This window comes from Carettochelys insculpta, chromosome 17 (genome assembly GCF_033958435.1).
Source record: "Carettochelys insculpta isolate YL-2023 chromosome 17, ASM3395843v1, whole genome shotgun sequence".
Taxonomy (NCBI): domain Eukaryota; kingdom Metazoa; phylum Chordata; order Testudines; family Carettochelyidae; genus Carettochelys; species Carettochelys insculpta.
Genome location: NC_134153.1, coordinates 2,516,454 through 2,532,445, shown reverse-complemented (window position 1 = coordinate 2,532,445; position 15,992 = coordinate 2,516,454). Strand labels below are relative to the sequence as shown.

At 43.7% G+C, this 15,992-nt stretch overlaps 1 protein-coding gene across 2 annotated transcripts; it reads left to right on the top strand.

Annotated features, from left to right (window-relative positions):
* Window positions 1-1,933: 1,933 nt before the first annotated feature.
* On the top strand, window positions 1,934-13,792 carry MAPRE1 (microtubule associated protein RP/EB family member 1). 2 transcript variants are annotated; one of them, XM_075011661.1, is made up of 7 exons: window positions 1,934-2,022; window positions 3,262-3,385; window positions 6,613-6,758; window positions 7,932-8,139; window positions 8,724-8,842; window positions 9,375-9,527; window positions 10,573-13,792. In XM_075011661.1, the coding sequence occupies exons 2-7, from the start codon at window positions 3,265-3,267 to the stop codon at window positions 10,627-10,629; spliced, it is 804 nt and encodes a 267-aa protein (XP_074867762.1). In that variant the 5' UTR covers window positions 1,934-2,022; window positions 3,262-3,264; the 3' UTR covers window positions 10,630-13,792. The 2 variants fall into 2 exon arrangements, with proteins under 2 accessions (XP_074867762.1, XP_074867763.1); XM_075011662.1 differs by lacking the exon at window positions 1,934-2,022 and adding an exon at window positions 2,276-2,298.
* The last annotated feature ends 2,200 nt before the right edge of the window (window positions 13,793-15,992 follow it).

Sequence of the window (15,992 nt, the reverse complement as noted above, 5' to 3'; positions counted from 1 at the left end):
ACACTAAGCTAGGGGGAGAGGTAGATAAGCTGGAGGTTAGGGACAGGTCCAGAGTGACTTAGACAAATTGGAAGACTAGACTGCAAGAAAGCTGATGAAGTTCAATAAGGACAAGTGCAGAGTCCTGTACTTGGGCCAGAAGAATCCCAAGCATCGTTACAGGCTGGGGTCCGACTGGCTCAGTAGTAGTTCTGCAGAAAAGGACCCGGGACGAGAAGCTGGACATGAGTCAACAGTGTGCCGCTGTAGCCAAGAAGGCTAATGGCATATTAGGTTGCATGAAGAGGAGCGGTGCCAGTAGATCCAGAGAAGTGATTATTCCTCTTTATTCAGCTTTGGTGAGGCCGCATCTGGAGTACTGTGTTCAGTTCTGGGCCCCCAATTATAGGAAGGATGTGGATACACGGGAGAGGGTCTAGCAGAGGGCGACCAAAATAATTAGGGGCTGGAGCATTTGACCCAAGAAGAAAGGTTGAGGGAATTGGGAGCGTTTAGTCTGAAGAAGAGAACACTGAGGGAGGACTTGATAACAGCCTTCAACTTACTCAAGGGAGGTTGCAAAGAGGCTAGAGAGAGACTGTTCACAGTGGTCATGGATGGCAGAACACAGAACAATGGTCTTAAGTTGGGGTTGGGAAGGTCCAGGTTGAACATCAGGAAAAACTTTTTCACTAGGAGGGTGGTGAAGCATTGGAATGGTCTACCCAGGGAAGCAGTGGAGTCTCCATCCCTGGAGGTGTTTAAGTCTCACCTCAACAAAGCCCTGGCTGGGCTGATCTGATAGGTTTGGTCCTGTCTAGGGCAGCGGGCTGGACTTGATGGCTTTTTTACGTCTCTTCCAGCTCTATTGTTCTATGATTCTATGACACAGGACCTGGCAGGGTCTGCGTACAAGATGGTGAGGCTCTGCAGGGGTCTGGGGTGGATGTGAGGGTGCCTGGAGGAAATAAGCATGAAGTGAGGTCTGGGCAGCGAGCCTGACAGGATGAGGCTGGGGAGGAAGAGGGATGGGGAAAGGGGCACTGACCCTGGGGGGAGCAATGAGCGGAGGAAGTGATGGGCTGAGGTTAGAGGGAAGCTTGAGGGATAGCGATGGCTGATGGTTAAAAGCCGGGGGGGGGGTGGCGGCACTGGGGGAAGTGACGAGGGGCGGGGCTGGGCTGGGAGAGGTGAGGGGCTGGGAGAAGTGATGGGCTCAGGGTTGGAAGAGGGAGCCTGCGGAGGGGAATACAGGGGACGTGATGAGCTGGGGGATCCGGATGGACGAAATTATGGGCTGAGAGTTGGTGGGAGGGGAGGTGGGGGCTGGGATGGGCTGAGGGTTAGAGGTGGGGGGCTGCCGGAGGGGGGGGGACGCTGTTGGGGGGTAGGCTGTGGGGGCGTGATGGTCTGAAGGGAGGGACTGGGGAGCTGATGGGAGGGATGGGCAGGGGGTGAGGACGCTGGAGGGCTCAGGCTGCGGAGAAGTGATGGGCTGAAGGCGGGGCGGGGCGGGGCGAGGAGCTGGGGGAGGGGTAGGGTGGGGGGTTGGGAAGAAGTGATGGGCACAGTGCTGCGGGGAAGAATGGGTTGGGAGGAAGTGACGAAGCGTGGGGGGCGGGACTAGCCTGGAGGAAATGACGGATGGGGGGAGAGACACCTGGCGGAAGTGATGAGTTAGGCAGAGACTAGAGGCCGGGGAAAAGCGACGGGTTGAGGCCGGGGAAGGGTGACGGGCAGATGACGCAAAGGGGTGGAGCCTGGCAAGGCAGCCGGATCCCCGCAATCCTTACCCTGGTATTAAGGGGAGAGTTTGTCACGTGACCCAGGAGGGGGCCGTGCTTCGCTGTAGCAACAAGGCCTTGGCTCCGCCCTGTGCTAACTACTTCCGTGATCTCCTGGAGAAAACGTGACGAGTGACGTTTGGTGTCACGGACGCCGGGTGGTGACGCGAGCGCGTACGGTGCGCGTGACGTGCTGCTCCCGGGCAGGCGCGGGCGGGGCCGGTTTGAACGTGAAGGAGACGGGGCAGAGCGGCGGCAGGTAACGGGCGCGGGGGAGGGTCCCGACCGGTCCGGGCTGAGCGGTCCCAGGGCAGCAGAGGCGGGCCGGACGGGGTGTGTGCCTCGCTGAGGAGGGGCCTGGGGCCGGCCCGGGAGGCGGTGAGGGGCCCGGCACGAGGCCCGGGGGCGGGGCCGCTGTCTGACCGGCCGGTCTGCGATACTGGCTGCCTCGGGGGCGGTATGGGGCGCCCAAGCCTGGCGGGGCAGTGGCTGGGCCCTGCGGAGACCTGGACGCTGCCGTGGAGCGCTGTGAGAGGTGGGAGCTGGGCCGGGGGAGAGCGACGCCCCCGCGCGCTCCGTGGAGGGGCCCGTGCTGGGGGTGGGAACCGCAGGGTATTTCCCTGGCTGCCTCGGGACCGCGGGAGAGCCGTTAGCTGCGCGGCGGGTCGTCGGGCGCAGAGGTTCTCAGCAGCGGTACGTGTGCCCGGGGGGTACTCCGAGCCCCTCGACAGGGTTCATTGACTCACTGTTGCGCAACCCTTTTATTAATAAAAATAGACATTTCGTGTTAATCTAAACGTTGTGTCTGGGAACTGTAGGTACTGGGGGGGTGTGAGGCTTTAAAAGGGTTATTTTATTTAAAAAACCTGAGAACACTGATGTAGCAAAAGCGGGGTGGCTTTTCGCCTGGTAGGCGCTGGGGCAGCCCTGTGGAGTGACTGCGCAGCTCAGGTTAGGTAGCTAGTCCGCTTAAAGAGACTGGCCTGCTTTTGCTTCATGGTGTAGAGACTTGCCTTACAGTTTGCCCTGCGAAACTGGATGGTGACCCACTTCTCTGAACAGCTGTTTAGTATTTTCGGGACTGGTTTGATGTCCTCAGCTCTTTGTGAAGTATGCTAGATACAGTCTACCAGTTAACCTTCCTAGTACGGTACTGAAACTGTCCGTGTTTGCAATCTTAGCAAAGATGGGTAAGAAGACTGAACCAGCTCATTACAGAGGTGGTTCCTTTGTCAGGCAGGAAGTTTGGGTTTCCACTTCCTGGTCTGTCTTCGATATCTCTCACAAAATACTAAATTAACTACTTCCAGCTTTTGGTGAGGTGGGTACTTCCAACAATTGTGTTACCTGGCTGTTGTTTCTGTCTGCTTTCTGTAGGAACAGGAGGCTGTAAATCAGAGTGTATCCTATGTTCTAATGTGTCCAGTCTGTAGCCAGTCTTATTCTAGCTGTACACAACTTTAGTATGAAACTTTAATCTGTGGCTTTTATATTTCAGAAAATGGCAGTTAATGTGTATTCTACTTCAGTGACCAGTGATAACTTGAGTCGACATGACATGCTGGCCTGGATCAACGAGTCTTTGCAGTTGAACCTGACAAAGATTGAACACCTATGCTCTGGTAAGAGGACTGATGACAGGGTTTTAAGGGCATCTCTGTGGTGACTGACAAAAGGTTAATAATTGCTCAAAGTACTTGACTGCAAGTATAAACAAATATAGTAGTGTGTTGCTGGACCTTGCTTAATTTGAGAATTGCTAACCCTGAACCTCAAACTGTAACTTGTACTTGCGAGTACTAAGGATTGCTTCCATAGCTTTGTGGAAACTGAATACTTGGTGACTTCTGCTGTTGACTTAAAATATAGCCTTGAACTTTCAACTTCTTGCCTATGTCTTTGGACAACTGGGCTAAAACTGGATGTAGTAAAACATGGTTATTATACATCTCCACTGGGACAGCTACAAGGTTATCTAAAATCCTCATACAGACAAATCCATAGTTACTCTCTCATCTTGTAATATAGCTTGCATGTGAAACTGTCACTAAATATCATTTATATAACACCCAAACTTCAATGTGACAGGTGTTTTCTACTTCTAAGATGATATAGCTTGGGGTGTAGGACAAAAGCTCAGGAAAGAGAGAATGAAGAGAAGTCACTTGTGTGGAGAGGGGAAGTTTCCTGGGAGAAACTGAGCTCTAAGGAAGAGTATGAAGTAGCTTGGAGAGGAAGTAGACTTTCCCAACACCTTCCATGTCAAAATGAAAGAGATGCAGAGAAACTAGATGGTGATCACTGCTTATAAATATTGGTGATGACTAAAAAGATGATGAGGAGAATAAGCTGGGAGGCCTGGAGGAGCTTAATGATTGAAATGGAATAGCAGGCAGGGGAAAATATACTGGTAGAACCTGGAGAGGGAAGTCAAGGAGCTGTAATTTACTGTGATAAAGAGGCAAAGTTAACGAGGGGATTTGAGATGATATAGTTGGAGTTGAGGATTGTGATGTGATGTTTTCTGTAGACTTGGAGGTGGAGAGAAGGGAAATGTCTTAGGGTTATGGTCCTGAAGAGTTACGTGTTGAGGGTTTAAAGATTGAAATAAAAGGGAATCTTTGCTGATAAAAATGAAGTAACAGACTTTGAAACAGGATATGGGGGAAAAGCAAGGACTTGAAAATTAAACTGAGACTGTGACCATGGGGTACAGGAAAAGTAGTGGTAAACAAGGAAGATGGAGACAATCTGGAGAAAATAGTTAAGTTCTTGAAGGTGATTTTTGAGACAGTTCCTGGGCATCCAGTAGGTGGAAAACATGGAATTTTCTGATTGGACAAGGAGAGGAGAAGTAGAGGTAGAGTTGAGAACTGCCAGCAGAGCATGTAGCTGAATCCATGGAAAAAAACTGGTACAGAAAAGCAGCGCTCTTAAGACAGAAACCTGAAGAAAACTAAAGAAGGAGGTCCAAATTAATAAGATGCTGCTGAAATGGATATTATGGGTAGAAAGAATCAAAAGTACAGTGTTGCAATAACCAAAGATCTGAGCTGAGTTACCCAGTGACTAAGTACAACAAAGCAGCAGAAATGTGGCACTTTAAGGAATAACAAAATGATTTATGCAGTGAGGAGCTTTCGTCAAACAGACCTGTCTTCAGATCAATTTCATTTCCAATACAGACTGACATTTAGAAGTACACATGACCCCCAAAAATGCAATAGACCAAGTGTTAAATCAAAATAAGAGTAAAGACTTTTGGATTGCTGGTGACTTTCATTTAGGGCCAGTGGGTTTTGAATTTGATGAGAATGTTGCCCTTGCAAAGGAGAGGACATAGATCAGCTTCTGCAGATCTTGATGCATTTTTAAAGGTCTTAGATCCTGCCAATAAACTGAGTAGTGTTCCTTTCCAGTTTCTGTAGACAGACCTCTCTGGTGCTGCTGCTGCTCATTTCTCTAGAGTGAACTAAGCAAAATGAAATAGTTTCATTGTTATTCGATTAAAAACTCATTGGCTATTTCAACTTCCTGGAGAATGTCATGAACAGCAGAGGCTGGCACTAGAGCATTCACTGAACAGGAGAAAAAAAATGAATGGTTCAGTTGCAGATGCTGCTTTCCTGTCTTCATTTGCACAATTAGGAAGCTATGGACAAAGAGGGAAGACTGTCTTTCCCAGTAACAGTAAGAAACTGTGAAAGACCCATACAAGAGCAATACCCTAATTGAAATTTCTGCCTTGTCTCCTTTCCTAACAGCGGTAGGTGACATGACTAGACTATACATTAGGACTAAAGGCACAAGGGAAATTGGAATTTTGTATTCTTGGTGGTTAAACAGACTTCTTACAAACTTCCCACAAAAGTGTACCACCTTTCTTGGTACGATTGTTCAGGGTATTTGGCTTCTCTTGCCACCAGTGAATGTGGACATGCACTCTCGTGTGGGTGGGCGGGTGGGTGGGGTGGGAGGGGAGAGGCTGTTCAAGATGGGCACCTATCGTGAACGGTTATAATTAGCTAGTCTTCCAAATCTATGAATAAATATTACCTCTTCAGCCAGCAAAACTATTTGCAGAATCTAAGGTAACACTTGATGGAGAATTTTTTTTCTGGTTGAGTGTGTTTCCTCTTGCCCCCAAGTTCTGATTGTAGTTGTGGGAGAACTGGAAAAGAATGAGGCCTTTGAAATTGGTAGAATGAAGCACTTTTTTTGGTTGCTTTTATTTGTTCTTTTTTTGGTTGGGGAGTCAAGATTGATACTGTCGTTTAACTCCGTGGGCAGTTAGAGATCTGGTACTGCTTGTTTTATTTATTCTGATTTCTAAAATAGCCTCTAATCTATTCACTAGTTACAGAACCAGGTTTTCTTGCCTAAATAAATGACATGGTATCTATCACATGCAAATCTAGGTGCATGTAAATCTTAATTATGCGTACAACTTGAATGTGCAATAGGTTATGGAGGCACTGTTATAATGGTTCAGATTATAATGAGTACCAATCCTACAAACTTCATATTTTCTATTTCTTGCAGCACATAGTCTGCCAGAAAGTATCTGCTTCTGACTGATTTTTGAATAAGATGTTGTAGCCATGTTGGTCCCAGGATATTAGAGACAGAAGATGGGTGAGGCAATGTCTTTTATGGATCCAGCTTCTGTTGGTGATAGAAACAAAGCTTCAGAGCTCTACCTAAAGAAGAGTTCCGTATAGCCTGAAACCTCCTCTTTAGTGAAGGAGATTTGTCCAGTAAAAGTCATTACCTCACCTGACTTCTCTTTGTACAAACTATGGGTTATGGAGACATTCTGTGGGTTGTTTTTTTTTTTTTTTTTTGGCAGGTGCTGCCTATTGTCAGTTCATGGACATGCTCTTCCCTGGCTCTGTAGCACTCAAGAAAGTGAAATTTCAAGCAAAGCTGGAACATGAATACATTCAGAACTTCAAGATTCTACAAGCAGGTTTTAAGCGAATGGGTGTTGACAAAGTAGGTTAGAAGTGTAATTGGTTCTCCTAGGTGCATGCAGTTTAGTTTTAGACACTAACTGCACAGCTTTCTGAACCTTGTGGCTTAGACCTGGATTTTTGTTTACATATGGGTGTCTGCCAGTCATCAGCTTAGATGACAGCACCTACCTTTCCAGCTTCCTCAAATTGGAAATTAAGCAGAGAGGGTTGGATTTTTGGCTCTTACAAAGAATGCTTACGTACTAGTGTTACAACTGTTCTGAGACACTGCGGTTGAGCTTCTTGCTCTGTTTGCCCCAAACATGGGGCCAGAACCAATTGGTATAATAGCTCCAAGGATTGCAAGCTTTACCTCTTCCCACAGATTCCAAGTTGGTGTAGAGTACGCATGTGAAAGTGGAGCTTCACAATTTAAAATAACCTTTGTGTTCATGGAATGTACAGTTTATTCATGTAACAAGTACTGGATAGGAAAATCAGTGCAGGGTTTCAATATTAAAATTTCAATCTTATCTCTTAATGAGACAACCTTATGTCAGGGTGAATAGGTAGATAATCCAGCCTAGTTCTTACTAGACAAGAATTGTACAAACTAATGCAGTTATCACACCAAACAGTAATGTTAAGAGCACTGGATGGATATAGAGAATGGGCTGTGTCTCAAGTCACTGAATAACCATCAGATGGTTACTCTTGGTCATTGCTTATTTGGCCTGGTCTCATGCTCATTGCCTATCGGCAAAAGGTTTTTAATAATTCTCTAGCCCTCTTTGCCAGGAGCATGAGAGGAACCACACCAAAACTGAGTGTTGCGTAGTGTATATGTGTTGGATGGGCCAACAGGTCAGACCTGGGAATGAAGTTAAAATGTTAGAATATGGAGGGATGGACAGTTTTCAGGAGAGGAGGAGCAGATTTGACATTGGACCTGACTGCAGAAATTCTTATTGCCTAGCAGTGTAAGATATGATAGTTGCCCCTCAAGTTTGAGAATCCAGCTAGCTCTCCATTCCATTTAGTGGAGAAATATCTTTGAGCACTCCTGTGTTTAAATGCATAAGAAAAATCCTCTCTGGACTTGGGGTACGAATTACATTTATGCATTTCCAAGCACAGTTTGTGCGTCTTTAGAGTTTGTTTGCTCTCAGATGCTCCCCTTCTGTTTAACAAGCTTTAAATCTTTTCCCTCTAGATAATCCCTGTGGACAAACTAGTGAAAGGAAAATTTCAGGACAATTTTGAATTTGTTCAGTGGTTCAAAAAATTTTTTGATGCTAACTATGATGGGAAAGACTACGACCCTGTTGCAGCCCGACAAGGCCAAGAAACTGCAGTGGCACCCACTCTTGTTGCTCCAGTACTGAACAAACCCAAGAAGGCTCTCAGTTCCAGCAGTGCAGGTAAAGAAAACGTTGAGTGTCTTCTGAAAGTCTTTCTAATTGATGAGAACATCAGTAGCAAAACTGACTCATTGTTTAATTTTGGTGCATTAAATTGTGGTAGTTCATAGCTTTCCTCGTATTTCACAAAGATTCCAATCTCTCAAAACACAGAATGAAATCTTGATACATATGTCTGAGATCACACTAGTGCTGAACCTCTATTTCATGGAGGATAGGAAGGTATTTTTTGGTGTGACACACTCCATCTGTAGGTTTGATATGGTAGGTGTCTTCAGATCAGATTGTGTGTAACCTTTAGAATTGCTATGCCTCTTGTAGATGACAGTTACCTGGGACCCACAGAAATGAATGCTGCAAGAACAGATGCTGCTTTCTTAAAGAAAATGGCAATGATTGGTATCAACATTTCTTGGCGGGGAGAAGGGACACTTCACATGGGGAGCTTGAGGCGTTTCTTGCTGCATTACACTGGGATTCGTATTCTTCCCTGTCCTATCTAAGCATGGATGGAAATAATTTCTGAGGGGTCTTGATTCTAAAAATGAGTAGGCTGAGAATGAACACTCCCTCTTATCTTGTAGCTCCTCAAAGGCCTATTGTTACTCAGAGAACTACAGCGGCTTCAAAACCTGGCACTGGAATGGTTAAAAAGGCTCCAGTCGGAATAGTAGAGGATGAATCAGCAGAACTGATTCAGCAAGTGAGTATTAAACATGTAGACTATTAAGTGGAAGTGCTTTAGATTAATCTACATGAATCTTTAAGAACTGACATTGCCTCTAACAAAGCGGGTCTTTGACCATGAAAGCTTATATTCCAAAATACCTGTTAGGTGCACTATAAGGTGTCACAGGACTTCTTGTTGTCATGCAAGTTGTAAGCTAAACTGACCTCATGTAAATGACAGCTTAATCTGTAAAAGAATGAGCCCTGTAAAGGAAAACTGCAGATTGTGGGTTTTTACTTGTGTGAAGTAGTGAGCCCTTAACATTGCAAAGATGATCACTCATGTGAATTAATTGTCTTCTATGCAAATAGAAAGTATGAACTAAACTGAGCCTGAATAATTGATTACTCTGCTTTGATTATGCCCACAGTGCTCTCATATATCACAACAAGCTGCTTTTTTGTGATATGTGAGAGTCTAACATTGAGTAAATACTGTGAGGATTCTCTCTGGTGAAGAAATTAGCATGCATGTTTTTTTTTTTTTTTTTTTCCTTTTGGGTCAGATCAATGTATTAAAACTCACTGTTGAAGATCTGGAGAAGGAGAGGGACTTCTACTTTGGCAAACTAAGAAATATTGAGTTGATTTGCCAAGAGAATGAAGGGGAGAGTGATCCAGTGTTGCAGAGGATTGTCGAAATTCTTTATGCAACAGATGTAAGTCTCCCTTTAAACTACTAGTTGCTAAGCGAGTGAACTTTCTGTAATTAGAAGTTTTCAACAAGGCCAGTGTCAAGACTTGTTTTCCTGTATGTGCCTCGGGGCTTGCATTTGTTGTATGTTCTAGAACAAAAGTTCTAGATCACTGTTCATTCTAACTTTCCCACCCCTGAGTGTAATACATTTTTATGTGCACAGATGTGATGTTGCATGTCACCTCCACATTCATGTTGGTGCACTAAACAGTCGTGTGGTGGGAATGGGGCCAAAGGGTTCTGAACAAGGGTGAGGCCTGGCACAGAGGGTTAGGATGCAGGGGGGATGTGGGCTCTTGGGTATGGCTGAGGTAGAGGAGCTATGGGCTAGGACAGAAGGTTGGGCTGCATGAGCTCTGGCTAGGGCTGCAAGGGCTTTTAGGTAGGGCTGGACATGAGGGATTTGGGGTGTCAGAGAGGGGGTGGCAAGTTTGGAGGCTGGGCTCTGGGCTGAAAGTTGGGGTGCTGAAGGTGTGAACTTTGAGATGGGACCAGAAGTGATGCCTTTGGGGTTCAGGAGGGTACTCCAGACTGGAAGAGTGGGAGTGCTCAAAGTTGGGCAGAGGGTTAGGTGCTGGGACATTGAGGGAGGTGCTCCCCTTTGCCGGCTATAATGGCTCTGTGCTGAGGAGGATGGGAAGGGGCCTGTCTATCAAGTCGAGAAGCCGCTGGAGCTAGCGTGGAGACATCTCACCCTGCTGCACCTTGAGCCCCCCGTGCTTAATGGGAAGCTATGGAGCTTAGAGGGAAATGAGGTATCTTTCTGGTAATGAAACAGATTCAATTTGAATGCAGAAATACTTGTGCTCTTGAAGTTCCATGGCAACTGGTGGCAAGATTTGAGTGAAAAATTTTCTCGCAGTGTGACTTCACTTTCCCAAATGAGCATTATACCCCCTTGACAGTATCCGTAGTAAAATTTCGGGAAAGGGTCTGTGTAACCAGCAGGATCAGTGGGCCTCATTGGACATACACTTCCATTAAGACATTCTTTCCTCCCCCTTCAGGAAGGCTTTGTGATACCCGATGAAGGCGCTCCACAAGAGGAACAGGAAGAATATTAACAGTCCACACACTGTACCAGCAGAGCAGCAACATCAGAATTTTTTGCCCCAAATCATGTGCTTAACTGTAAAATACTCCACTTTATTATTCTTAGAGGACTCACTGGTTTCTTTTCGTAAGCAAAAAGTACCTCTTCTTAAAGTGCACTTTGCAGATGTTTTACTTTTTTTTTTTTTCCCCCAATGTGTTTGCGTTAGGAGCTCTTTCCCTTGATAGCGGAACAGTATTAACATCTAGTTGGTATATTTAGGGAACAAGAAGTTGAATATTTGGAGTGAGTTGCAGAATTATTTGCTTGCTGGTAAAGCATTGGCTTTTTGGAAAGTCTTTCTGTACCTTACTGGGCTGGAGTGTATAGCAGAGAACCTAAAGACTCACAGAAAGACTGTTAATGTGAAACTGCAGCAGAAAATTTCTGATAAAAATGCCTTAAGAGTATTTAAAATATGCTTCCATATGCCAAATTATAAAGTAATGTGACAGGAGATTTTATGTGCTTCACACTGGGGTTAGAAAGTGTCTAATTTACACTGGTGTCTGGGAGGCCTTGTGTGGCAATGCAACTGCGCAAAAGGAGCTAGTAAAATAAAACTCAGTCCCTGTGTCAAAGCTGCTCAATAAGCAGTTAGTTCTCAATGGCAAAGTAGGCCTTGATGTTGCCTGTCACAAGCTTGGTGGGGAGTATGAAGAACTCAAACATGTAAAACTATCTTTCTCTGACATTATGGCTCATGAATTTGCCAAATGTGTGTACTGTGTACTGTATTTTCTGAGAAGTAACATGGTTCTAGTTGTATTACTTTGAAGGTTCGTCATTGGTTTCTAACGTCACTCTGGATCGTTTTTCTACATGTCCAATGTTTCAGGTTTCCTCTTCACTCCTCTGTCACAAAGAATACTGGTTAACATGATGGATCTAACAGAACTTATTCTGCAAGTGTGTCTGTATCAAAGAGAGTGAGTAAGTTGGGGATATACGTCTTTGTGTCTATTGGGTAGTCTTCCTAAGCCCTTGGTGTACCTTAATAGTGATATTTGCCAGTATTGTAATTTGGAGACAAAACTAATGGTGTAGTATTAGAAAAGCTAGTAGTGTTGCAGAAAATGCAGTACCAAAACTAACTTTGAATATTAATATTTAAAATACTTTGTTTTTGAACTGTCCCCTCCTTTATTATCAAGTTCCCCTTGTTGTTTGTGTATGGCAACATCCTGCAGGACAGCTGATTCATCCACACAGTCTTGATGTGGTCATATGCATTTGTTTCTGGTTGTAGCTTGTCCTAAAATGTGTGTAGAAGGCGAGCGTTTTATGGTAACAGTTGTGTAGTGCATGAATCTTTGTGAAATTCAAGGGAAAATCCAATTTAAGTGAATGCTTTAAAAAATGCAAGTAACTAGCCATTGTTTAACATTGCAGAGGTGCTATTTCTCTTGTGGCCTTCTAGACCGTTGTTGCCCTAAAATTCCACTCTACTGAGAATCCATATTCCACCTGGATTTTTCTTGACAGGGTTTTTTCTACTTTCAACAGTTTCTAAATAAAGTTCTGTATTTCAAGAATGTTATGTCTGCCTCGAGTCTATGTTCAGGGGCTATGATTAAACTAAGCAAATGAGCCTGGTATCTTGAGTCTAAAGCTATACAGCCTGCCATGTTGGCCTTTATCCTCATTTCCTAGCTATATGCTTTGCTCAGATTACTGCCACATTAATTTTTCTTGGGGCTCCCCTGTGTTCTGTTGGGAGAGAATGTTGTTTGGTATTTTAGGCTTGGAGTGAGTACAAACTATAGGTAGACTGTAGGCTTCCCTCTGCTTGGACAGAATGTGGTGCAGCATAGCAGCAACATTTGGTCTGTTTCTCTATATCTCTCTCATGTATCTGCACTGCTAGCGCACCAAAGCTAAAAGCATACTATGTTGTGACCTTAAATATTTAGGTTTTGTCACCAGCTTTTCTAAGCAGATGTCATCTTAACTTGCTTCAGTGAGGCAAGTCTTAATATACTTGCATGCACACACAAGCACTAACTAGCTTCTGCAGAAACAAATGCTAAAGAAAAGCACTTTTAGCCTGCTAAAAGTTCTGATAAATCCCCAAAAGTCTTGCCAGTATTTATGTGGCAAACTTTGAAATGGTCCCTAGAGCTGTTCTAAGGAGTAATCATTGATGACAAAACTAGTACTGCAGTGTGAAAGTGCATTGGTAAAATGGGGTTCTGAGGCACATAAAATCTTCATTACCATTACTTATTTGGTATGACTTTGAAAACTCACTATCTTTCAACTTCTGATAACTGTATATATCACTGTTATCCTTTCTGTATACTCAAGGCAAAGTAGCAACGTGTGGCTTGTGTGACCTGCCATGGGAAATTCCTTTTTTAGGCTTTCTGCATTTTGTGTAAGCGGATCTGTGTGCTGTGGATCATTGTGGTTTTATCTCTACCTTGCAAGATTATATCTGTTGAAGAGCAAGGGTGGGTCTGTGTTTACCATGGTACTAGAGTTGCTCTGTGATCAGTTTGACCGCTGATTCTGCCAAAAGCAGACAGATCTCTTAATATTAAGTTGAAGAAATGATGGGAGTCATAGAAATAATCCTGGTACTCCTTAATCACAGAATAGTGAAATGTGGAATCTGGCCAAAGTGTCTACACAAGTCAGTGTGGAAACTTTCAATCTTGCAAGTCAAACTCCTGTGAAATTCCAGATTGTCATATCATTCCCTAATATACCAAGAAATGACAAGTCATAAATAGAACTGGGACATTCATAATACAAAAACTTATTTACAAGTCTGTGTCAGACTTTTTTGGGAGTCTTATAATTTTCTTGCTGGAAAGTAAATTATTGGAATAAATTTACAACACAAGTGGCTACTCTGCTGATTTGGTACAGTATTTGTTGATTAGATAAGTGCTTTCCTGCTGGAATAATTATTTCAGAAAACAGCCAACCTTTTTTAGATTTAGTTTTCAGTTATCTGAAACAAAATGGAACAACCAAAATTTTCTTTCTGTACTCAATGTATCTTACAGGTGTGCACTTCAGATATTTTTAACTTAATTGTTCAATCTTTTCAAAATTCCTGGTTTGCAATGACAATTCTTACTGTAACTGGTTAAAAGGCTCCAAATAAAGGCCAATAATTTACATCACTAATTTGTCTAATATTTAATGTTGCGTTGACGAGTGAAGTCCTGTTTTTTGCTTTTGATGTTAGCACTCCATAAACACAATTACAGAATTGTCTTAAATTGATCTAGTACTTGGGGTTTCTTTTAGTCTAATGATTTGAGCACTACTGGGAGCTAGAAACTATTTCTGATTATAAATTACTATGCTTACTGAAATGGGGGTGTATCTCGAGGGTTTTCTGGGAGTTGTTTCTTGAGTACTCCAACAAGAACTATGCAAGCCTTAAAAACCCAGTGTAAAGAGAAATGGCATTAGGCAATGCTGTATTGTTAGAGTAAATCACTCATCTAGACTTGTGCAAAAGAATTTAGTCTGTTATGCAGGAAACTCTTACATTCTAATTAAACTACTTTTACAGTACCAAAGGCATAATGTGTAAGTTCTAGAGTTTTCTTATACTCCTCGCACATGGGCTACTACACTTCATCTACTCAGGCAGAATGGTGCTCTTAAATTGATGCCTACCATGTGGTCTGTGGTCTTGTGACATGGAGCAGAGGATTACAGCAGCCTGTCCAGTGAAGGGAAAATAGACTCCTATTTCCTGTCAATTAAAGGAAGGCCCCAGTCCCTTGTTTTTTGGAAGTGACTTGACTTTCCAGATCAGCTTTATTACACTGTTACAAAAGATGGTAGCAATTTGTACATAGGTAAGAGCAAACCTGAAGCCTTGAATGTTACAGACATAAAAAAACTGGTGTGTGGGTTCCAGAGCAGCATAGTTTAGGTAAGATGCTTTAGCCTTAGAATTGCCAAGTGTGAGGAAAAAAGTAAAGCAGGAAAAAAATCTCAGCTGTTGTTTCACCAGTTGGACAGTATAATGGATTCAGAAATTTAATTCTAGTTCAGTCTGTGAAAGAATTTAATGTTTTCCCTTTGCAGATCATCTTTGGATTTTGATGTGTGAACATTTGAAAGGACTGTAAAATATCAACAAAAACCCCAAACTGCTTTCCAGATAAACGTGTTGGATCCCTGAAGGCTTGTGTGCATTCTTCTGCTTGTCTCCTTTGGTTAGAGCACCATTCTCAGGATTTTTGCATGTCCGTGTCTTGTTCTGTGTTGTGGGCAAAGAGCTGCATGTCTAGCAACATCACTTGCTCATTCGCCATACCTGTAAAGGTCGGATGGGTGATCCTTGTATAATTAGTGCTTGGGGGTGGGGGGTCATGACTGGATTCTGCAGCTACTTGTTTTATTAGAAGGGGTAGATTCTGTCAGTTGTGATGACCGAATACAAGGTTCACTGCTTCCTTCGCTATAGTGGTTTATTCTTGTGAAAAGCCTCTGCTGTTTTTGGATGGGTTCAGAGCTCACTGTGGGCTCCTGGTATTCTAACATTCTTTACAGGCTTCATTTCCTGATCCTCAGTGGGGAACCTGGGTGATCTGCTTGCCCTGAGCACGGGAAGCTTGATGTTAGTGGTCATCTGGTGATCCTACTGCAGTTCTTTCTAATGGGTGTCAATTTGATACAAACATTTTCACAGGCCAGTCAACTTTCGGGGCTCATTCATTAGAGTGGCCATGCTGGGTCAGTCCAGTGGTCCATGTAGCGCAGTATCTTGTCTCTAACAGTGCCAGGTGCTTCACAGAGAATGAATATAACATGGGCAATCAGAGTGATCCATCCCCTATCACTGAGTCTCAACTTCTGGCAGTCTGAAGTTTCAGGATATCCAGAGCATGAGGTCGTGTTCCTGACTATGTTAGATAATAGCCACTGAAGGACCTATCCTCCATGATCTTACCAAGTTCTTCTTTGAACCCAGTTATATATATTTTTGACTTCACAACAGTCGTTGGCAATGAGTTCCACAGGTTTTGTGAAATTCTGTTTGTTTGTAAACCTTCAGCCTATTAATTTAATGGGGTGACTTCTGTTATATGAAGGGGTGAATAACATTTTCTCCACATCATACATGGAATTGATGGACTTCTATCATGTGCTCCCTTCAACCTTCCACACTTCTCTAAACACAGCACTCCCAAATGGAACCTCTTCTGTCCTTAATCACTTTTCTCACCCTTCTCTGTATTTTTTTCTAATTCTAATACCCTTTTTGTGGTGTGATGACCAGAACTGCTTGCAGTATTCCAGGTGACGATGTACCCTAGTGTCATATAGTGGCAATCTTTCTGAATTCTCTTTCATAAAGGT

Bases quoted from the DNA above. Each gene is read 5' to 3' on its own strand.
- MAPRE1 (XM_075011661.1), top strand. From the start codon at position 3,265: ATGGCAGTTAATGTGTATTCTACTTCAGTGACCAGTGATAACTTGAGT. The intron at 6,759-7,931 runs GTAGGTTAGAAG...TTTTCCCTCTAG, and splicing joins AGCGAATGGGTGTTGACAAA to ATAATCCCTGTGGACAAACT. The intron at 9,528-10,572 runs GTAAGTCTCCCT...CTCCCCCTTCAG, and splicing joins AAATTCTTTATGCAACAGAT to GAAGGCTTTGTGATACCCGA.